The sequence below is a fragment of the Peromyscus leucopus genome, chromosome 7 (genome assembly GCF_004664715.2).
Source record: "Peromyscus leucopus breed LL Stock chromosome 7, UCI_PerLeu_2.1, whole genome shotgun sequence".
Classification (NCBI taxonomy): domain Eukaryota; kingdom Metazoa; phylum Chordata; class Mammalia; order Rodentia; family Cricetidae; genus Peromyscus; species Peromyscus leucopus.
Window position 1 is genome coordinate 103,267,942 of NC_051069.1, and position 24,092 is coordinate 103,292,033.

The 24,092-nt window shown below is 46.7% G+C and overlaps 1 protein-coding gene across 3 annotated transcripts in view; it reads left to right on the plus strand.

Annotated features, from left to right (window-relative positions):
* The window catches only part of Osbpl10 (oxysterol binding protein like 10), a 247,453-nt gene that overhangs the window by 120,767 nt on the left and 102,594 nt on the right, over positions 1-24,092 (plus strand). For 2 of the 3 annotated variants that reach the window (XM_037208011.1, XM_037208013.1), the window contains exon 4: positions 13,416-13,607. The exons of the other annotated variant lie outside the window; for it this stretch is intronic. In XM_037208011.1, coding sequence (XP_037063906.1) covers positions 13,416-13,607 — 192 coding nt within the window. The remainder of the gene's footprint in view (positions 1-13,415; positions 13,608-24,092) is intronic. 3 annotated transcript variants of the gene reach the window in all.

A 24,092-nucleotide genomic window follows, 5' to 3' on the forward strand; every position in this document is an offset into this window, starting at 1 on the left:
GCACCCTGCTGTATCAAATATTTGCCTAAAGTTTAATTCTTTATGTAATTACACAAGTGCATCTCTCCTGTTAATATGCAAATTTACTTTATTATTTGATAAATGGTAAAATTATTTGTATAATACATTACTGTTTTAAAACAAATCTCTGTGATTTATTATCAGTCAATGTTTGATTTGTGAATGTATTTTATATGCTTCTCTGCTGTGGTCATATAAATTTCTTGCATGAGAGGTGTTCCAAGTGGAAAGTCTTGGGTGGCCCATTGCACACACACACACACACACACACACACACACACACACACACGCGCACGCACACACACGCACGCACGCACGCACGCAAGCACACACACACACACACACACACACAGACACACACACTGTGACTAGACATTCCCAGTCATTGTCCATTGCCAGTCCTGAATACCCCACACCTTTGTGGCACCCCCTTGATGTGCCCGATCTGCCCATTTCCTGACTGGAACAGAGAGGGTCAGTCCTACAGGCGTGTCTCAAGTTTTGTGTGTGAGGTGGAGGGATCTGAGCAGGGCGCTCTTGTCTTTCCTTTGCGAGTCAGAACTGAGTCAAAAGCAAACCAAGTACGTCAAGGGATCTTTTGAGCTCCGTCTACTCACAGGTCCTGTGCCTGCATTTAGGCTTCTTAAAAATCCCAGACTCCTCAGTGCCTGACAGATAAACCACTTAGTGGTAACCAATGTATCAAGCCAGTCTCCTGTTTATTCCTGCCCTGTGAGGAAGTGCCTCAGTGAGAATGAGTTCAGGTGGAAGGCAGCCTCTTAGCATACCATGGACTGTGTGTGAAAAGGACAATTGAAACAGGAACAGGAAGGTGGACATTGTGGGACATGCCTGGAATTCCCAAAGCACTCAGGAAGCTGAGGCAGGAGGTTTGCTATTAGTTCAAGGTCAGCCTAGGTTACCTAGCAAGATAATATCTCAAAAGAAAATTTGAAAGAAATAGGAAGATAGCAATGAAGGGCTTGGAAGTTTCTTCATGACGGCATTTTAAGGAAAAATACCTCACTGATATACAGGATTTAGAAGATCTATAGAACCTCCTGTGGCCATCCACACAGAGCTAGTAAAGTGGCCCTGTCCAGAGCCTCCGAGTCACTGGCAAATTCATGTGTATGTGTGTGAGCATGAATGTTCATCCGGGTGCACACACATGTGCATGCGTGTAGGGGTCAGAGAACAAACCCTGGATGTCGTTCCTTGGGTGCCTTCCAATTTCTGTTTGAAGACGAGTTTCTCATCAGCCTGGAGCCTCAGCAAGCAGGCTGGCTGGCCAGTGAGCCCCAGAGATCCCGATTCTGTCTCCTGCCTCCGTTGCTGGGATCTAAAGCACTGGCTACTGTGACTGGCATTTCACGTGCCTTCTGGAGATCAAACTCGGGCCTTCGGACCTGTGACAGATTCTTTACCAACCTAGCCAGCTCCCCAGCAGATTTCCCACCTGTATCTCACTGCAGCAGCGACCCGCATCTGGGATTAGTGTCGGTGACATCTGCCTGGATGCTACAGGACTCTGTCTACAGCTCCAGCCCGAGTATGTTGTTCATGGTGAATTTTTTTTTCTTTCTTAGCATGACATATTTTGACACAGAAGTAGGGGTGTCCCTCTGAGCTTCAACACGTGCGCCTGAGCATTTGGGAAGGAGATAATGATCTCTAAGCAGACAGGCGCGTCTTCTGTCACAAACGAGTTATCGATTCGAAGAAAATCAAATTTGCTCTCTGAAGCCATCTGCCTTAGAATTGCATTGGGCTTTTCCTCCTCTTGGCTGGTTTGACCCTGTGGTGGGAGACTGAGGCTGAACCATGAAACAGAATCCTCTTTGTCTCCAGTGGCAGAGGGAGCGGTTATAGGATTCCTGGGTGTGCACTCGCCTTTTGTTCCGTGATTCATTTCTGGTGTAAAATACCTTCTGGGTCGATGATGTGCGGCAGGAGGAGAGACGGAGGCCCATCTCCAGAGCACTGCTGATGCAATTTTGCCATGAAAATGACCCAGCAGAGATGATGCACGCTGTGTAGACATTCATAAATTGAACACAAATAACAGTTTAATACCTGAATGTGGTACTGAGGAAAAGCTTCCTGGAAGCTACTCTTCTAATTGGCTCGTCACTGGCCCAGCTGTCTGTGTCGGCTCTCAGTGATCCCAGCTGTACGGGCCCACATGTCTGTCAATGGTCTGTATGTAGTTCTCCACTCAAGACCTAGGGGCACATGGGCTGGGACTGCAAGGCCTGGGGATGTGCGCAAGCTTAGCACAGTCGAGTGCTAGACACACCGGTCCTCCAGCTCCACTCCCAGCAAAACTGGTCCCTCCCACTTACTGCCTCTCTAACCTCAGGGCTTGTTCTGTGCCTTGCTTATTTCCTTCATTACACACCTCCTCTTCTTCAGATGCACCGGGGGACTGATCCCAGGGCCTTTGCAGTGGTCGACTTCCTCCCTGGGGTGTTTGTCCTTCTTGGTGGATTCCAGTCTGTTCTTTTTTAAGTTGTTGTGTGAACACATGTGGGTGTGCATGCATGTGCTTGCATGTGCATGTGGAGGCTCCAGGCTGATATCTGGAATCATCTTCTATCCTTTATCACCTTGTTTATTGAGGCAAGTAGGGTGTCTCAATCAAACCTGTAGCTCACTGTGGTATTTTGAATGTAATTGGCCCCCATAAGCTCCTTGGGAGTGGCACTGTTAGGAGGTGTGGCTTTGTTGGTGTAGGTGTGGGTTTGTTGGAGTGTGTCACTGTGGGGGTGGGCTTTGAGGTCTCCTATGCTCAAGATACGCCCGTGTCTCAGTTCACTTCCTGTTATCTGTGGGATCAAGATGTAGCTCCTTCTCCACTCTCAGCTCCTTCTCCAGCACCATGTCTGCCTGCATGCTGCCATGTCCCACCATGATGATAATGAACTAAAGCTCTAAACTGTAAGCCACCCAATTAATTTTTCTTCAGGAGTTGCCATGGTCATGATGTCTCTTCACAGCAATAAAACCCTAACCAGGACTAGTCTTATTAGCCAGTTTGCACTGGGGATCCCGTCTCCTCTTCTTAGGCAGGCCACCTCACTCACATGACATTTATATGGATTTATGGGGATCTGGACGCTGAGCCTCATGCAGAGGAAGCACTGAACCACTGAGCCACCTTTCTAGCCCCTGTCATCTCAGGCTTGAGCCAAATATTGTCTTGGGAAATCTTCCGTGGCCTCCAGTGTGACACTGAACAGGATAACTGTGTTTATCAGTCATTGCTGTATGCTGTAATATCTAAAAATAATCCTTCGTTTGACCTGTCTACCTTTCTCTTTGGAAAGCCATTTCTATGAGACTAGTCATTTTGGGTTTTTGTTTCTGTTCTCTACAGTGCAGCCTGGCACATAGAGATGCTCATCGAATATGTGTTTAATCCCAGAATAAAGTGAGTTAGCTAGGGTTGTACCAGATGGTAGTCTGGGACATTTTGTGTTTATGTATAATTAGTTTTGTGATACTTTTCCTGGGGAGAAGTGAACAAAGGTGTATCCATTTCAGGCAGGGTACTAAAAACAGACCAAATCAATGATTTCGTTGAACCCATCTTTGTGAAGCTGTGAGTTTATAGGATTTAGTGAGGGGTCACTATAGGAGCATGGTAAGGTGTTACCCACAGCATGAATAAGGGGTTACAGCATGGGTAAGGGGTTACTCACAGCATGGTAAAGGTTACTCACAGCATGGTGAGGGGTTAACCATAGGATCATGAGTGAAGAGTTACTTACAGGAGCATTTTCATTTTAGTGTGTGTGTGTGTGTGTGTGTGTGTGTGTTGTACAGTCTTAAAATCAAATCCGAGGCGAGTTATTGGGTCCATGCTGGTAGATCAGAGAGACAGAACAAGCCACAGCTATCTCACTCGCGGATCCTCAGCTGGTCTGTCTCCTCAGACTGGAGGCTCTGAGTCCTCATCCGGAATGGTCTCAGCTGAACTGTGTTGCCCATAGCGGAAACTTAACCAGTCACATGCTTAACCAGCCAATGCCTCTAGTTTCTGTCTCATGCTTATATACCTTTCTACTTTCTACACATCCTGGATTAAAGGCTGGCTTTCTGGATTAAGCGTGTGTCACCATGCTTGGCTATTCCATGTGGCTTGAATCACAGAGTTCCAGAGGATTTCTATCTCTGGATGCTAGGATTAAAGGTGTGAGTGCCATTTTCTAGTTTGTATTAGTGGCTGTTGTGTCTGTGTAATTTTTAGAGTACACAATATTTGGAACAATAAAATGTGTGTGTATACACATGAGTGTAGTGCCTGAGGAGGACAGAGGAGGGAATCAGATGCCCTGGAGCTGTGGTTACAGGTGCTTGTGAACTGGCTAACATAGGTGCTGGGACTTGAACCCAAGTGTTTGATGAGAACACTATGCATTCTTAACCACCGAGCCATCTCTCCAGGCCCAAGCATTGATGTTTTCTGAATGTATTTTTCAGGGCAGGGGCAGTGGTTAAAATTGAGACTGGGAGGGATCACTACTAGATGTTGCTGTAATCATAGCACTTGAGAGGCAAAGCCCTGTACTGGTGCCTACAGAGTAGTTACTGCCTAGGTAGACATAGTCCTGGCCTGGGGTGCGAAGTCATCATCCTCTAGGGAGGCCATAAGCTGGATTTCTGGTCAATATCTGTGGAGTGGTATGTGTGGTGGTATTGTGTTCCCCAAAATATTGTGCACCCTAATAAACTTATCTGGGGTCAGAGACAGAACAGCCACTAGATACAAAGGCTAGAAAATGGTGGCACTCACACCTTTAATCCTAGCATTCCAGAGACAGAAATCCCTCTGGATCACTATGAGTTCAAGGCCACATTGGAAACAGCCAGGCATGGTGACTCATCACGCCTTTAATCCCAGGGAGTGGTGGTAGAAAGCAGAAAGGTTATAAAGCGTGAGGACCAGAAACTAGCAGCATTTGGCCTGGTTAAGCATTTGGCTGGTTAAGCTTTTAGGTTCTGAGCAGCACAGTTCAGCTGAGAGCCATTCAGATATGAGGACACAGAGGCTTCCAGTCTGAGGAAACAAGATCAGCTGAGAAGTTGGCCAGGTGAGGTTAGCTGTGGCTTGTTCTGGTTCTCTGATCTTCCAGTTCACCCCAATACCTTGCTCAGGTTTGATTTTATTAATAAGAACTTTTAAGATTCCTGCTACAGGTATGCCCTCTGTCTTTGATGTCCATAAGCGCGTGATCCATTAAGCTTGACTTATGTTTATGAATAATTTCTTAAAAAACAGCTTAAAAATGTGAAGTGTCTTAATCCTAATGAGCTGATTGCTCAGGTTCTTGAGAATTAGTATGTTCTATGAGACATGGAATTGTGAAGTTTCCCTTTCCCACATGGCTAGCTCAGGCATTAGAGAGGGAGGATGTAAAGACTTGAGGCCACCTGGTGGGCCTATTTGAAGGGTAACTCACCTTTAGTGAGAAGCCAGCCCCCAGTCTCATTTCCTTCCGATGGCACCACCCCCAAAGTTAGGATTTAGATGCACAAATTGGGCATGTCCTTGTTTGCTGTAACTGTCAACTTGATGTGGTTCAGGGTCACCTGGGAAGGCACATGAGTGGAGCCAAGCCTACTGCTGGTGGCATCATTCCACAGACTCTTTCCAAAGCCAGCTAGGCATGTGTGTGAGCCAGCACACAGCATTGCTCCACGGTTCTGCTTCAAGTTCCTGCCCTGACTTCCCCCATGATGGATTGTCATCTAGAAGTATAAGCTGAAATAACCCTTTCTTCTCCAAATTGCTACTTGTCAAGTGTGTGGGGTTTTGTTTGTTTGTTTGTTTTTGTTTTTGTTTTTTTTGCAATTGAAACATGAGCTTTATTCTGTTTAGAATTACTTCACAGTAGAACATGCTATTTCTTTAATCCCTGCTGCAATCATCACAGAGCTGTTTCCAGACAGTGAGGCAGGCCTCCAGCTCCTCCCAGGTCATAGGGGCTCAGAGGAGGGGTGTTTTGTTTTTAAATGGTAACAACAGATTGAAATTAGCACGGGGCGGGGCACAAACATTTAGATCATACTCTGTGTGTGTGTGTGTGTGTGTGTGTGTGTGTGTGTGTATGTATGTATGTATGTATTCACTGTAGCTTTGTTAATATTTGTATCTGATGGGATGAGTCCCTTCCCCTCCTTTTTCTAAGTTGTCTTTTTATGAATGTTGGTTCTTTAATTCATAAAATAAGCTCACTGAATTGTTAAATTAAAGAGTCCTGGTAGGGTTTTCATTAGACGAACCACAGAATGATTCGTGGGGGGGGGGGGGGGGGGGGCGGGGAGGGGGCGGCGCCTGCCAACCTCACACAAGGCTGTCCTGTTGATCACCTGGCATATGCAATTCCATGCTCTTGGTTCTTGACTGACTTTCCTAGATGGCAATGATGTTTTTCTTCCTAAAGGTCTTGGGTTAATGCCCGTATACTATAGTTCTTCCTGCTCCTGTGGATGGCACCCTACTCTGTACTATATTTTCTGCTTGGCCATTCCAGGCACAGAAGGTTGCTTTTAGCTTTTCTAAATTCATCACCTATCTGGCCACATTGTAGGCTCATTGGTTTTATAACTTTGAAAAATGTTTTTACAAGTATATATCGTACCAAACAGTGGATTTCATTATGACATTTCCATGCGCATTCATAATATATACTGACTATATTAATCCCTCCATTACCTTCTCCTTTCTACCTTCTGCTAGTTCTCTCCCTCTTCTGTAATAATCCCCTCTTCAAGTCCCCACCTTTCCTGCTCCCTCTCAATAGGTTTTATACATGAAAGAAAGCCCACTGATATTTGTCCAAGTCAGTCTCACTCACTTGGCATGGTAATCCATTTTCTTGCAATTGAGTTTCATTCCTATTTAGGGATGAGTAATATTCTATTGGGTATATACCATTTTCTTTCTCCATTCAGTTGTTGGTGGGCATCTAGGTTGATTCCATCACATGGCAATTATGCATGTACAATTATAAGTGTGCATATGTAAGTGTCCTTGTAGCAGCGGTCTGGTTTGGCTTCTTTGAATGCATGCCTCAGAGTGGCACAGCTGGATCATACGTTAGTTCTGTATTTAGGTTTTGGGGCACCTCAGCACTGATTCCACAGTAACATCACTAATTTACATTCCTCCCAAGGGAAGTCCAGCCTTCCTTCCGGAATCTTCCCTACTATCAATGGTAATTTGTAATTAGGACAATCTATTATCACTTTTCCTAGTCATCTCACTGTCCCTCCATGGATCTGATTCACAGAATATAAATGTCCAGTTAGTGGTACTTGGAAGCCTGGCTTTATCACTAAGGATGGACTCTTCACATGTTGCTTAGTATTAATTTTCTCATTTCCGTCTCCAGCTATCCAGTGAGGAGGCAGGGTCGCTCTTTAGAAATAAAAACACCTAGGCTCCTTTCCTAGGATTCTCAGCTTGCAATGGATAGAGCCTGGGTTTGTCTGAGCTGGCCATCACCTGGGGATGTGCTCCTCCTGCTTCCCTCACTCCTCAGGGTGTGAGCTGACTTTCTAGACAGTGTCTGAGGGCACCTGGATGTGACCCAGTGCTGTGGATCTCAGTTTCCCCAAGCGGGATAGCTGGTACTTCTCTCATTGCTGTGACAAAGACACAGCACTCTCGGTTCAGTCTCGTCTGTGGGATGCTGCTGCCCACACTTGGGGTGGCTCTTCCTACCTCATCTAGGAACTCCCTCACAGACATGCTCAGAGGTTTGTCTTCTAGAGGGTTCTAGATCCTGCCAAGTTGACAGTCAATATTCCCACCACAGGGCGCTTCCACCCCTGAGGCTTGGATACTTTTTATATTAATGTGATACTGATTGCTTCCCCCTCCCCAGCACAGCCTCCCTCCATGCCAGTTTCGTAGTGGGTATGTGAGGGAGAGGGAGAGCAAGTGTTTGAAAACATTCCTTTTGCAACTCGAGAGATTAGGAGTCAGTCAAGGATGCAGGGAGGCAGCTCTTAGGCATCAGTCAGCGCTTCCTTTCACCTGGCTCCTCCGTCTTGGAGCCCATCACCCTGCATCAGGCAGGTCCTTTTTTTTTTTTTTTTTTTTTTTTTTTTTTTTTTTTTTTTTTTTTTTTTTTTTTTTACTGAGTGTAGGGATGCAGGGAGGCTGCTGAACCTCTGCTGGCAGGATGCAGGGGGCTGATTCTTTTAGAGAGCCATCACTCTTGACTCAGAATTTTCCAGATGGCTTGCTTGGCATTTCTAGTTGCCCTAGTTGAAGTAAATATTTGGAACAAAACCCTGCTATGCTGTCCCCAGACTGTTAATATTTGATTCTAAATTAGTAACAGAGATCCATGTTTATGGCATTTACAGACTGAAGGCTTATTCATTTATAGTGGCTGTAATTTGTTAGCTCCCTGCCACACATCCCTTCCTCCTCGTGTTTACCCATGAGATTTATCCAGTGAGACTCCCTCTCCATCACACATCCCCTTAGAGGAAGGAAGCCCTGTGTGAACACAGCCGGAGAATCCCAGTTAATGTGGTAGTGGAAGGTGTTTGTTTTTGGTGTTTTCTTTTTTCCTGCTTCAAACTCACTGTGGATTCAAATGACAGCCACTGAGTAAGTAATGATTTGGGGATTAGCCATCCCCAGGGGAAGGATTTGGCCTTCTGGGTGAATATTGCGCAGTTATGTTGATACTGGGCAAAGGTATCATGAACTAAGTAGCTGTCTTCCTTTCTAATTTTTTTTTCAAATAGAAAGGTTGGGGTAGAAGGCAATGGCTCCTGTGGTTCATTATGATCAAGATAGATTTTGGAGGCAGGATCTCATATAGTCTGGACTGGCCTTGAATTACTTTTTAAAATTATTTTATATATTTATGTGTGTGTGTATCATTTACACACACATATTCATGCTTGAATATATGTGTATCAGATGTACACCTGGTGCCCATGGAGACTGGAAGAGGGCATTGGATCCTGTGGAACTGAAGTTACGATAGGGAGCCACCATGTGGATGCTGAGAACTGAACCCAGGTCCTCTGCAAGAGCAGCAAGTGCTCTTAACCACTGAGCCATCCTCTCTTGAATTCTTGAACCTCCCAAGTGATGAACTCCTTCATTTTTGCTGAGTCTTTATTTCTCCTCACAATTTAGCAGCATGGGGCTGTAGCTCAGTTGTAGAGTACTTGCCTGGCATGTATGAAGCTCTGACCAGGTCGAGGACAACACACTGGACATGGTGGCACATGCCTACGGTCCTGCTGCTCATGGAGATGATGCATCAGAAGTTCAAAGTAACATTTAGCTATACAGTAAGTTTGAGGCCAGCCTGGGCTACATGAGACCCTGTCTCAAAAAAGAAATGAGGGGTACATCTGTGATTGTTTCATTTACACATGTGCATGCATGTGTGCATTCTGCAGTTCTGATATCTCACTATTGGCCATATAAACATTAAATTATGTTTTGGGTTTCACCACCACTTTGATCTTACGGAAAATAAGGCAGTTAGTGGTTGCTATGATTTTGTACTAAGCATTTTCTTAACATTTTAAAAAATCAATGCTCCCTTCACCGATCAAGTTTTAAATCATATGAAGAAATGGACCTGGGCTGTTAGGCTGGGTCTGTGCTAAGTGCTTTGTGGACACAATGTAGCTTCATCTTCACAGTGGCTTTTAAGGGTCAATATTATTATTCCTTTTTTAAAGATCAGGAAATTGTTGCTTAATGAAAATGCTTAAATAACTCAGCCAAGGTCACATGGCTGGAGCGAAGCAGAGCTGGAGAAATCAAACTTGTCTGCCTGTCTTCACAGCCCAGGGGAAATCTGCGTTTTGTTGGACTAAATACACCTTCCAAACAATCGGAGTGGTTTTCTTAAAACTCTTAATACTTAGGCAATTTACCGTTGTCACGGGGTTGGGGAACTTGCCTCTTTCCTCCTCCACACTCCAAATGAAAAGATGGAATGGAAAGAATGGGTGGTTCCTAGTCTCCATTTCCCCAGTTGCCTGCACATAAGGCAAGTTCAAAGCCATACACAGGCTCCATCTCTCTATCTTTTCTGCTTATGTGCACACCGGACCCAGAGAGCCTTCCCAAACTCCTTTGGCATTTCAGAGTGACCCACAATTCTGATTTCTGCCCTGGCTCCCACCCCACTTCCCGTTCTCTTCATTTACAAAGTGCCTGCTTCCCAAGTCTGAGGTCCAGCCTGTGGGGAATGCCCAGCGGGATCCCCTGTCATCTGTTCCCTTGCCTCTTATTGTCCCCAAGTTCAAGTTCAGGCTATCTTTGTTGCTCTGTGTGTGTGTGTGCGTGTGCATCTGTGTGAGTGCACCTGTGTGTGCACTTGTGTGTGTACACCTGTGTGTGTGTGCACCTATGTGTGGGTGCACCAGTGTGTATGTCTGCACCTGTGTGTGAATGCACCTATGTATGTACACCTTTATGTATGTGCACCTGTGTGTGTACACACCTATATGTGTGTGCACCTGTGTATGTTCCTGTCTGCAGAGGACAGAGAAGTTTGTGGAGTTCCTGCTTTATCTCTCCGACTTAATCCCTTCAGACAGGTCTCTCTCTGAACCCAGAACTTGATCGTGGGGTAGTCTGGCTGCCCAGCAGCCCCAGCAGCCTCTCACCTCTTCACTGTGCATCGCTGCGGGCCGCGCGCGCGCACAGACCCTACACCCAGCTTTCAAGTGTGTGCTAGGCAGCTGACCTCAGGTTCTCACACTCGCACAGCAAGCTTTCTACCGCTTAGCTCTCGCCTCTGTCTCAGGAGGTCTTTTTGCAGAAAGATCAGCTTGTTTTTACTGCTTTGACACTTTCCAGCTATATTCTCAAATTGGCATCGTTTTTCTTTTTTTGAGACAGTGTCTTATGTAGCTCAGGCAGGACTCGAACTTTCTATGTAGGCGAGGTGACCCTGAACTTTGGATCTTCCTGCTTGTACTAAGTGCTGGCATTAGAGGAGTGCACCACCACACCACTTGGCTTATGAGGTGCTGGGATCAAAGGAGTTTGTGCATGCTAGGCAAGCACTCTGCCAACCAAGCCACACTTCCAGTCCGCCCCCACAACTGCATTATTTTTAAAGTGTGTGTATGTGACTGTTGCTATCTATATGTCTTTTCATTAAGATTTACTTTTAGGTATGTGTATGTACATGTGTCTGTATGAATATTTGCCGCGAGTGTGTGCAGAAGTTCATGGAGGCCAGAAGAGGGCGTTGGATTCTCAGGGCTGGAGTTACAGGCGGTTGTAAATGGGTGCAGGATCCGAACTCAGGCCCCCTGGAAGAGCAGCAAGGGCTTTTCACCACTCATGCATCTCTTTATGTCTATGTGTCTTACAACACTAGCAACCTTGGGTCTCTGACATTTCCCAGTAGGGATACCGCTAAGCACATAGTAGGTATTCAGTAACGGTTTACTTGGTAATTGTACCACAGAAGCTGGCATGCCACCCATCTGCTTTTTCTCAGGCTAAATGATGCACAGGTGGCAGAGAGGATGTAAATGTCCCACGGAATTAAAAATTTGTGAACAGGCAATCCCTTCCCAGGGTTCAGAGTGAAATAAAAAAGGCTGTATAGGAAGACGTCCCCTCCCTTCTTTGCTCTCCCCGTCATGTCTGGCTCTCAACAAATCCACTTGATTAGAGTGTGTATCTTTACATTTTCCCCTGGGTTTTAAAAGGAATGCTTTTCAGTAATGGTGAAAATGACTCCCAAATTCTTACACAGAACATGGCATGCTGCACAACGGCACTGCATCTTGCTTCTTACAATTAACTATACAACTTAGAGATTTGTCTTCAAGGTCAATGACTAGAAGTCTTTTTCAATACCAGCTTACAGCTCAGTATTTCATTATGTAACCCGCCTCACGCTGACAGACTCGGAGGCTGTTAACCGCCTTCACCACGAAAAGTACTGCTGCAGTCATTAATGGGGACCCGTGAGGCTCTGCCCGTGTCAGGTCTGCCTGGAGGACAGGTTCCGGGACTGCAGTAGCTCAGAGAGGACCTTAGGTGCTAAGCTGCCGACTGTGCCTCTTGGGGAGTCTCCTTTATTCCCACACCCTGGGGTCCTGTTGACAACGGTGTGCTCAAACTTTTGAATGTTTGCCAGTATGATGGAGAAAACATGCCGTTTAAATTTAGTTTTGGGTTTACCATTTTCTTGTGGGTACAGTGGGACATATTTTTTGGTACAGCTTGGTACAGTTTAAGGGTCACTAATTTTTCCGTTTTGTGAACTTGATTCCTTGTATCTTGCTCATTTAATGAAAATATACAGCTTTACTTTTTTTTTTTTCCTAGTTTTTTACTTGACTTCACAGGTGGCAATTGTGGTTGGTTTGTTTCCTTGAAGTTTGTACTTTTTAGGTGGCCAAGTTTACCAAGCAGTCATTCTGCTATAACATTTGGATCTTGAAGTGTTGGGCCTCAACTGCATGTCTTCTCTGTGTGCTCTCTTTCTTTCTTTCTTCTTCCTTCTAAACCTCTTTGATCCATTTGGAGTCTGCTCTGAGAGATGAATCCAGGTTTGTTTTTCAGATGGCTACCAAGTTCATCTACATTAAATTGAAGCACGATCTTTACCACTGATTAGCAGTTTGAATTCCATGCCACTATAGGGTGGAGTTAGGCGCTTGCTAACACCTGAAGTGGAGAACTTAGTTTTATATAGCAAACATTTATTAAGCACTTAACAAAGTCAACAGTTGATGTTTGCCAGGCTTTGGGATATAAAGACAAGTGTGAGTGAATCCCTGAGCCAAGTAGCCAGACAATGAGCACAGTAAGCGGAGAGTCTGGGAGAGCTAGGGAAGGGCTTCCCAGACCAGACAACGTTGGGCTTAGAGTGAAGGTTCCATGGAGGTGTATCATCCAGGAGGGGAAGGGCTTCCAGGGAGAGGAAGTAATGAATGTGGAGGCAGAGATCCTGAGCCCATGGCACTGGGGAGATGGCTTTTCACAGCCACAGAGAAGGGCAGGAGACATGAGAGTTAAGGATAATTCCTATGCAGTATCATTCATTTACTTTTGCTGAGACAAGTTCTCACAATAAAGCCCTGGCTGGCCTGGAACTCACTATGTAGACCAGGCTGGCCTTGAATTCACAAAGACCCTCCTGCCTCTGCCTCCTGAGTGCTGGGATAAAAGGCGTGGGCCACCATGCCCCTTGACATTATCCTTCTTAAGTGGGTCCTTGTGGGTTATGGACACAGTGTAGTTAGACCTCCCCCATGCCTTCATCCTTCTAAACAGATCGGGAAGGAATTCAAGAGCTCCCTCATGAAGAAAGCAGCAGTCACGTTCTGCGGGCCAGTTGCTGAGCTTTGACACCTGTTGCTTGTTTTAGACTACTCCAAGTTCCCGAAGCCGGAGTCTCACTTTGCTCCCCCATGGAACACCCAATTCTGCGTCTCCCTGTAGCCAGAGACACCTCAGTGCGGGGGCCCCCGGTGTTGTCTCAGTCACGCATCACAAGTCGCCTGCAGCTGCCCGAAGAGCCAAGAGTCAGTATTCCGGCCAACTTCATGAAGTCAGAGAGGTAGGCCTTGATCTTACTAGGCTACATGGCCCCTGGGAGTCGGGGGCTGTGGTGGTGGCCCTGGTGACTCCCCTTCCTTCTGACCCTGTATAGAACAGAAGTAAGCCACATGCTTGCAGCTATTCTTTCTGGCACGAGAACATAGTTATGGTTATTGCTGTTTTGGAGGCTAAGTGAGAAGACCTCCATCCTAGCTCAGAGAGCAGAGAAGGCAAGCCCGTAGAAGGGTGGGCTGAGATGGAGTCTGCTCAGAGCTAAGATGAGGCGTGCATGTGAGTCCCGAAGCATCCCAGGGAACGGTTGGCGCTCAGGTGGTCCTGATGCTGACTTCATTCTCCTTTAGGAGTTCCTGCTTCCCCCTCATGTTAGTGGCTCTGAGCCTCACTCTCTGTGGTTAGAAGGGAATGACCAGTAAGCCAGTGTTGCCAGCCACGAGGACCTCCTAGAAGCTATGTAATGAAAGAGATGCAGGAGTTTGCCGGGTTTTGTTTCTGAGACAGGGCCTCATGTAGGCTAGGTCAGCCTCAGATTTATCCTATTAGCTGAGGATGACCTTGAGCTTCTGATGTAACCTTCCTGCCTCTGCCTTGAAGTTCTGGGATTGCAGGGATATGAGGCCGTGCTCAGTTTTATATGGTGCTGGGGATTGAACCCAAAGCTTGCTGTCCAAGACAAGCACCCCTCCAACTGAACTACATCCTCAACCCCAATGCTTGTTTTGTATCTGGCGAGATACCCCTAGGAAGCTCTGAGATCCTTGGTGTTCATGTCACCTCTCCCAACCCCAGGACAGCTGACCGTGTTAGCGGATGGAGCAGGTTCTGGTTGCCTGACCCTGGACAGGTGCTGAGAACCACTGACCTGCAGCTCACTCTACTGTCCCAGGCCAGCTTCCTGTCTCCTTGCTGTGGCTGCAGAACCCTTGCTTTGTCTCGTGGAGGTTGGGCTTCACAGACATTTGAGGCATGCATGGTGTTTTGCTTTTTTACATGTCAAAGGCAAGAAAGTGTTGTGATCTCAGACTGCCTCAGTCTGATTCTGGTCAAGAATCTTCTGCATCAGATTTGTACATCTGTAGGAAAGACTTTTTCTTTAAAAAAAAAATAGGTTTTATGTGCACATAGTCCCATATTGCTCAAAAAAGGAAAGTGCAGAGTTGGAATTCTATTTTAAAATGTTTTTAGATGTATTTTATGTAGATGGGTGTTTTGCTTACATGCATGTATGTGCACCATGTGTGTGCAGTGCCTATGGAGGCCAGAAGAAGGCATCAGATCTCCTGGAACTGAAATTACAGACCATTGTGAGCTGCCATGTGGGTGATGGGAACTGTACCTGGGACCTCCACCAAAGCAACAAGTGCTCTTAACGATGGAGGGATCTTTCCAGCTCCTATAATTTTAATTTTCAGAGAGAATGCTCACTGTAAAACAGGTACCCTGATGTGTAGGCAAAAGTGGCCTTTAGCTTAGTTGTATTATTACATTGGTTGATATATGGGTGGTTGTGTCTATCTACTCATATTTTCATAGATTCTTTTCGATATATTGGCACAGAAGAATAGAAACCTCCAGATATATCCCAGGTAGAACCATGTGCTGCTCCAAGGTGCTGCACTGTGATCCAGGACAGCTTTAGCAGATTGGATTCTAAATTCTTTTTTTTTTTTCTTTTTCATTGAAATTTTTATTTCATCTGTTTTTATTTCTCCTCAGCATTCACGCATGTGTGCACATACATACATGTATACATAGTGACAAGGTCTCATATAGCACAAACTGGCCTCAAGCTTAATATATAGCTGAGGATGACCTTGAGTTTTTGATCCACTTGCCTGAGATTATCGTCATGTGCCACTGCATCTGGTTTATTCTGTGCTGGGAATGGAACCCAGGCTTCAAGCATGCTGGCTAAACACTCTGCCAACACAGTAGCTTCCCCAGACCTCCTCAACATGGTTTTTATGATAGAGAGTTTTTTTGGATGGATATTGAATCAATGGCCTCCATGGGCTACACAAACATTTAACCACTGAGTTAGATTCACAGACCTCAGGCTTGAAAATGTTTAAGGCAGTTCAACATTGTATCATTTTGTCACCCACAGTGAATCTTCAGTAGCTCCCCAGGTAGAATTTTTGTACAATGTATGCATTAGTTACTCTTTTGTGACTGGGATTAAAATACCACAACCAAAAGAAATTTATAGAAGATTTTATTTTGGTTTAGGGTTTAGGGCTAGAGTTCATAATAGACTGAAAGGCATGGCATGGTGGCAGGGCCAGGATGCTAGACCATCACATCTTTATCTACACACAGGAAGTGAAGAGGGGGAGAGGGGGAGAGGGGAGGGAGAGAGGGGGAGAGGGAGAGAGGGGGAGGGGGGGGGGGGGGGAGAGGGGGAGAGGGGGAGAGGAATATATATATTGGAGAGGTGGGGGAGGCAGGGGAGGGAAGAGAAGAGAGGAAATGGGAGAGGAAGGAGAAGGGAGAAGAGAGGAGGAGTAGGGGAGGAGGGAGGGGTGGAGTTATGAGCCCTCAAAGCCCGCCCCCTAGTGACATACTTCCTCCAGCAAGATCTAAAGGTTCCGTAGCCTCCCATATAGCACCACCAGATGTTTAAATTCACGAACTTCTGAGAGATAGTTCTCACCCAAACCACCACAGTGTACGATAACATTGCCTTGTTCTTGTGTAGACCACATTGCAAAATATTTTCCAAGTCCTTTGAGACTGTAACCTTGAAGTGGAGGTGGGCGGGGAAGCAGCTTGGCACAGTGGCCCAAGCCTGTAATCCTCACACTTGAGAGGTTCAAGCAGGAAGCTGGTGAATTCCGATCTGGCTTGAGTAGCATAATGAGAGCTTGTCTCAAAAGATCAAATGTCTGAATAAATAGGTAATAGATAAATAGAGCACAATTTAAATTTCAGGTGAAATATTCTCATAGCCATTCCTGTGTGGTTCCTGTGATCTGGGATGGCAGTACATGTCTTAGAACATTGCTTTTGCATGTGGATGATCTTGTTTGCCAAAAAATTCAGTTTAGGCGATAAGAATTTTATTTTAGTTATGTATACATGTTTATGTCTGTGTGTGTTTGTGCACAGGAGGGCAGTTCCAAAAGAGGCCAGGAGAGGTCATCTGATCTGAATCTCAAATTTACAGGGGTGGTGCTGAGGACCAAACTCAGGTCCTCTGTTTGACCTTAGCCACTGAGCTAACTCCCCTGACCCTGAAAATTAATTTTAAGTAAGACTTAAACTAAGACTGAGCTTTGAAAGCTTCAGCTCCTGGCAGTCATGGTCAGCACCACCCTGACTGGAGAGCGGGCTGTTCTGTAGCATCTGCTGATCTTGATGTCAGCAGCTCTGCCTTGAAGACCATCTGAGCACATCTCCTCACTAATTCTCATCTATAAAGGCCTCTGCTTTAAAAATCACACTGAGTTTATCGCTAATGTAGCTAGAAGAAAATGGAATAGCATTTTAACCCAGCTGTACAGGGAAGATAAACTTCTGACCACTGAAGCAATGGTTAAAAAAAAAAATCATACCCATGATAAATGTGCTAGCATATCAGAAGAATAAAAGAAAAATAACCCAGCCAAAGGCAATGGAATAAATATTAAATGGAATGTCATGGCGAAGGTGAAAATAATGGGGTAGTTTAAAAGATTAAGTGGTTATAATCTAAAATATAAAGAATTGAGTTACCAGAGGTTAGAGCCCAGTGTCCTCATGGGAGAGCGTTAGGGGAGATGAGTGTAAGGAATTCAGAATGTGACATTGCCATAAAGAACAGGCATGTTCTCAACGCCAATTTGAGAAATGAGAAGTAAGCTGACTATATGAGGGAGTTTTCACCGCTCTGGTTGGCAATGTGAACCTGGGAGAGTGGGGGGCCTAAAAATGTGGTGACTGAAGTCTCATGCAATAGCCAGCTTTATTCAGAGCATCAGACAATTTATATTCTGAGGGTTAAGAGTCACAAGGACAAGTCACACATGATGAAAACATGTTTTTCCATAGAAACATGAATAATAACAGCCCGAGTAAACACACTCCTAGCTGCCACACCTGGGGGTACTTTACAAGTCTATGAAGTTTCCGAAGGGCAGATCTGGACCACTGTAGGGAACGCCTCCCCTGTGCTTGAGCGGGCCTGAAGAGCCAACAGCTTGCCCAACACTCCCTAAGTCATCTAGGCTGGCCAGAAGCTCACAGCAATCCTCCTGCCTCTTTCTAGTGCTAGGATTACAGGCTTGTACCTCCACATCTACTTTTATGTTTGTTTGTTTGTTTGTTTTTTTAAATGTTGAAGGCTGAGTCTTATTTCTGGTGTCTTTTGGGCACAGTGTAGTAAATGGGCACACTGGTTTGTCAGATTTACCTGTGATACCTCCCCGTGGCTGTTAGAATTCTCTAACAATGGAAAGTGGAGGCCTCCAGGGGTTGCCTAGGTAACCCAATCAGCTCTAAGAGAGGAGAACCCTGGTGATGATGCCTAGGGCTATCAAGCATTTCTTGGTTCTCTGACTGGGTTACATTGGTGAGTATCCAGTCACACAAATGTGTGATGAGGGGGAAGGGGATGTTGGTCTGTAAATATTTTATAAGTAGAATCTAATGTATCTCAAAAAGTTGATATGACTCCTTAGTTACCTAAGCATGTGATGGTGGAAACATGATAATCATTGTGTTTTAAAAGATTTATTTATTTTATTTTATGTGTATGTTTTGCCTGCACATATGTAATGCATTTATGTATCATGTGCTTGTGGAAGTCAGAAGAAGGTCTTGACAACCCTGGAACTGGAGTTACAGGTGATTGCGAGCCACCATGTGGGTGTTGGGAATTGAACTGAGGTCCTCGGTAAGACCAACTAGTGCTCATAACCACTGAGCCATCTCACCACCCTGTCATTGTATTTTTTGTTTGTTTGTTTGTGTTTAATTGAGGTTGGGAGAGTGCAGAGATGGCCGAACAATTAAGAGTATTTGATGTACAATTATGAAGACTGGAGTTCAGGTCCCAGCAGCCCTGTAACAAGTTAGATATGTCGGCAACTCCAATCCTGAGGGCACAGAGGCAGGAGGATCCCTGAGGCTTGCTGACTTCTAGCCTGGCCAAGAAAAATGTGAATCCCAGACTCAGGGAGAGAACCTGCCTCAAAGGTAAAAGGTGGCGTACAATAGAGGGCATCTGGCGCCCTCTTCTGGCCTCCATTTGCACACACAGTTCTGACTACACTCACAAATATAGACAAACACATATGTAAATCTTTATTCCCCGTATTTTGGCTGCCATAGTCTAGTTCATTGTAACAGGTTTCAACAAGCCTTATATTAATTTCAATAGAAGTTTAGTTGCTACAGGTTCGGTGTGATATTGATGAAATTATGATTTGCTGGGTGATTTCTAAGAAAACAAAATTCAACCGTAAATAGGTTCATGTTAGCATCCAGATGTGAACAGGTAAACCAGTGGCCCCAGGCAAAGAAGCAAGCAGGCTCACCCCAGATAAGTTTCTTAGCTGTGTTGTTTGAAGCTTAGGGAAATACATGGCGTTCACTGGGGAGGTTTGGGATCCTGGAGCGCTGAGGAAGGCCACTCTACTGAGTGTTGAACGGGTGGTGTGAAACATCTGTGTGGATTTCATTAAGCATCGGCTTCCGGCAGCCATTTGTCAGCTACTGTGACTGACTCATCTTTCTCAACTTTTTAAAAGATGGATTTCTGTTTTAATTTGTGTGTCAGTATGAGTGCATGCCATGTGTGTAGGGGTGTCTGGGGTGTCTGAGGAAGCCAGAAGATGTCAGATCCCCCGGAACTGGAGTCAGAAATGACGGCCATGTGGGTCCTCTGGAAGAGCAGCCTGTACTCTTGAACTGTTTTTTTCTTTGTTAAGTTTTATTTGGCTTCCAGATCTACACTCTTGGGCCGAGAACTGTTGATGACTGGGCAGATAAACTGTGCGGGGCTGTATAATTTACCATGTGATGGACAAACCTTTTCCGGGGAATAATATATGGAGATGTGTGTTTATGTGGTTCCAGCTGTGGGAGCACATGTGTTTCTTTGTGTAGTGGTCATGTCCTGTTTGCTCTCACAGGGACAGTCCCTTAATTAAGTTGCCATCTTTACAGATGGCTATTTTCTCAGGGTCCTCTTCCCTCAGGATGATTTGAGTTGGTCCTGGTTGGCGTGACCACAGTAAATGTCTGGTGAGAACCCTGATTTACGGGCAGCCTTTCCTGCAGAGGCAGCCGCTGTAAAGCGTGGCGCTAACACATTTTATGAGGTGCTTCATCTTAAGGTAGTGATCTGGGCCGGCAAGAGGGACTTCAGACCATCCTGTCACCAGGGAAACCACAATTAGTACAGCACGTGCATCCTCCCTTTGTGAGCAGAGCAGAGTGGCTCATTTAAATCATGCTCTGAATTAAAACTGTGCACTTTGGGACTAAATGAAGAGAAAGAACTGTAGTGTGTATTTTGATTTTTTTTTTTAAATTTGTTTTTTGAGATGGGGCCTCATAAGCCTCAAGCTGGCCTCAAACACGTCAGTGTAGCTGCGGATGACCTTGAACTTTAGACCTTCTGACTCCATCTTCTGAGTACCAGGATTACAATCATGTGCCATCATGCGTGGTCTGTGTGGTGTTAGAGGTAGAACTGGGGCTTTGGGCATGGAAGACAAGCCCTCTACCAACTCCACCCCCAGCCCTGTAGCGTGTATTTTGGGTAGCGATTTGCCATTTCTAACTTAGAGGCCAGTGAGATGGCCCGCTGGGTAAAGGCACTTGGCAGCAAGCCTGACGACCCGAGTTCAATCCCCAGAACTGACGTGGGAGAAGAAGAGCACTGACTCCTGGAAATTGTCCTCCGACTTTCACGGGTGTTCTGTGGCCTGCCTCCTCCATGTAAAATAAATAAATGTAAACAAAAAAATGATAAAACAAAGTACGCAGGCTTTCAGTGTAGGGCGGGGGATGAGAAGCTGTCTCCACACAGGTGTGACTGAGGAGAGTCAGGAAAAGGCAGACTAGACTATTCCTAGGGGAGCGGGAGAAGGTGTCAGCCACCACAGGGGAACTGACAGGACAGCGGAAAAGCCAGAGGAACAGGAAGAAGACTTGAAAAACAGTTTCATGAGACTCCCCGAGGGGCGGGGGAGGGGAAGCCACATCTTAGAGGCCAGCGGGTGGTTCTGGAGCAAAGGGATGGCCGCTGCCGACAGGGTGAGCCCACAGCTCTGGTGAGCTTTGGATGCAGTTGGGAATGTAGGGGAGAGAGGTGACTCCTCTGGTGTGGTGGACAAATGGTAAAGAAGGCCATTTTGTCACACTCTGTGTCTAGGTGGCCTGTGCTGGCAGCCCTCACGAGAATACACCTGTTGTTTAAATTGAGCTGTTTGGGAGGCCTGATAATAAGGAACCGGGAGCCTGAGGCCACCATCCCCACAGCCCCTGAGGTGGGAGCCGAGTGGGAGGCAGTCTTGGATGGCAGGAGAACCAGATGGTAACAAGATTGAAAGTTCAGGAGACAGGAGGTTCATCTCAGGCAAAGTTACGTGGAGAGGTAGCCTTGCCCTGGGCTTGGTGACATCCTGTAATCCCAGCATCCAGAAGACAGAAGCAGGAGGGTGCTGAGCTTGAGGCCAGCCTGGGCTACATGAGTGAGACCCTGTCCCCAAACAAAAACAAAATAAATGAATGGGGAAAGTGTGTGGACTGTTATAGTTTGAAAGTCAAATGCCCCCTCCCCTGTGGGCTCATGGGTTGGAATATTTGGCCCCACGCTGATGGAACTGTTTTGGCCCCACGCTGATGGTACTGTTTTGAGGTTGTGGAACCATTAGGAGCTGGAGCCTCGCTGGAGGAAGTGCATCGGAGGGCGCTGTGATTTTATAGCCTGACCCTGTTTCCTGTGCTCTGCTTACTTGAGGGTACTGAGCCCTCAGGTCCCCGTTCCTGCTGTTGTACCTTTCCCACTTCGATGGACGGTGAGCCCCAACATTCCCTTCTTCCTTAAATTGCTGGTCAGGTGTTCTGTCACGTCAGTCCCATCTCCAGGACACCTCACGTTAACATCTGGATTGGTGTTGGACTGCCAGGTTGATGAGGTCGGAGAGAAACGCACGGGAGGGCACGAGAGGGTGAAGTGGGTGATCGGGGCTCAAGGAAGTTGATCCCACAGCCTAGGCAGTAGCCAGACCCCAGGTGCCACACACTAGATGTGCCCCGGGGGGGGGGCGGCAGCTCTCAGGACCTTGGCTGCCTCAGCTCTATAGAGGTTTGATTGAGACTCCTGATTTGTGTCCCCCAGTCCAACGTGACTCTGGGTGCATGTCATCTTCCCATGAGGACCTGATGGATTCCCTCACTTGAGCAGGCCACCCGAGCATGGTGTGTGATAGGAATGGGGGTACCCCCAGTTCTGACCTTTGGGCAAGTTACATCATCAGGTCTTTGCCAGGTTCAGGAAAGTGTCCGGCAAGTTTTCACCTTGATGGAGGAGAGCGAGGTGGCTGGCTTAGGGCAGGGTGAAGTGAGTCCCAGCTGTGTCCGTTGCTGCCTTAGGATGGAGGACTCCTGTGGAGAGGCCAGGCAGGATGGCAGAGTTGGGGAGGAGCTGCCTGGGAGCAGAGCTATGGAGATGGTTAGTATTGATTGCCAACTTGACAGGATCGAGACTCATCAAGGGGATGCAGCTCTGGCATGTCTGTGAAGGATGTCTAAATTAGGTTACTAGAGGTGGGAAGACACACCTCCACTGTGGTCAGCACACTCCCACGGGCTGGGGTCCCATGGAATCAAATTTAAGAAAGCGAGTGAACTCCAGCATTCACTCTCGCGGCTTCCTGACTGTGAACTCAGTGTGCCCAGTCGCCTCCGTCCCTGCTGCCCTACCTTCCTGGTGTGGTGGACTGTGCCCTCAAACCCCAAGCCAGAATCAATCCATAAGTTGATTTTTCTCAGGCATTCTACCACAAGACAAGTAACCGCTATTGCCTTCCTCTGCCCATCCCACACTTCCTCTCAAGTGTGTCTGTCCATCCTCCAAGAGTCTAACCTCCACGGGTCCTGACTGGTTGTCCAGTTTGTCAGGCACCTGCCCTGGATTATCTTGAGAAGCCTGCTGGGGGCGCTGCCATCCTGCTGAGGTCTCGGGGTATCCACCCTCCTCACTGGTGACTGAGCGCTGCCATCCTGCTGAGGTCTCGGGTATCCACCCTCCTCACTGGTGACTGAGCACTGCCATCCTGCTGAGGTCTTGGGGTATCCACTCTCCTCACTGGTGACTGAGCACTGCCATCCTGTTTGAGGTCTCGGGGTATCCACCCTCCTCACTGGTGACTGAGCGCTGCCATCCTGCTGAGGTCTCGGGGTATCCACTCTCCTCACTGGTGACTGAGCGCTGCCATCCTGCTGAGGTCTCGGGGTATCCACCCTCCTCACTGGTGACTGAGCACTGCCATCCTGTTTGAGGTCTCGGGGTATCCACCCTCCTCACTGGTGACTGAAAAGGATAGGGAGGCAAAGGGGTGAATGAGGGCTGGCTCATCAGGTTTTGTTCCAGGGTCTCCACCAGCCTGCCCCCAGCTGAGCAGATCAGCGGTCTTGGCTGTATCTCTAGCTGGGCCACTGGACTTGAGCTGATCTCCCGAGGGACCTTTTCTGAGATAGGCCACTGGGTTGGACTGATGGGAGCTGTGTGTGTTTTAAAGATTTATTTCATTTTAAAATTGTGTGTGTGTGTGTGTGTGTGTGTGTGCGCGCGTGCACATAAGTGCAGCACCTGTGGGGGCCAGAGGTGTTGAATCCCCTTTGGAGTTAAGAGGCAGTTGTGAGCCATCCAATGTGGATGCTGGAAACTGAGTCGGTTCTTCTGCAAGAGCAGCAAGCACTCGTAATTGCTGGGCCATCTCTCGTCCTGAGCTGTGTATTTGGGGGCACAAGTAGGAGGTGTGGGGAAATGCTTGGCAGAGTTGATTGCTCCTAACAGGGCACAGAGCATAAGAGCCTTCTAGAAGGAAGAGTTTGTTGGGGGTAAGCCTGACGGACAGTTGTGGAGGCTAAGTCCATGAACATCATGGCAGGGTTTATGGCAGCAGGCAGCAGGCACAATGCTGGAGTAGTAGCTGAGAGCTTATATCTTGATCCACAAACATGAAGCCAAAAGCAGTAACTGGGGAGGGTGTGAGCTTTTTGAAACCTACAGCTCACTCCAGGTGACACACCTCCTCCAACATGGCCACACCCCCAGTCCTTCCCAGACAATCCCACCGACTTAAGACCAAGGCCATTCAAATGTATGAGTCTATGGGGGCCATTCTTATTCAAACCACCACAGAGCCTAGATCCTAAACTGGTAGATCCTAAAGGTGGGAAAGGTATGATGCTTGTTAGAGTGTTTTCTTGGAGTTTCTCAGAATATACAATGGAGGCGTGTGTGTGTGTGTGTGTGTGTGTGTGTGTGTGT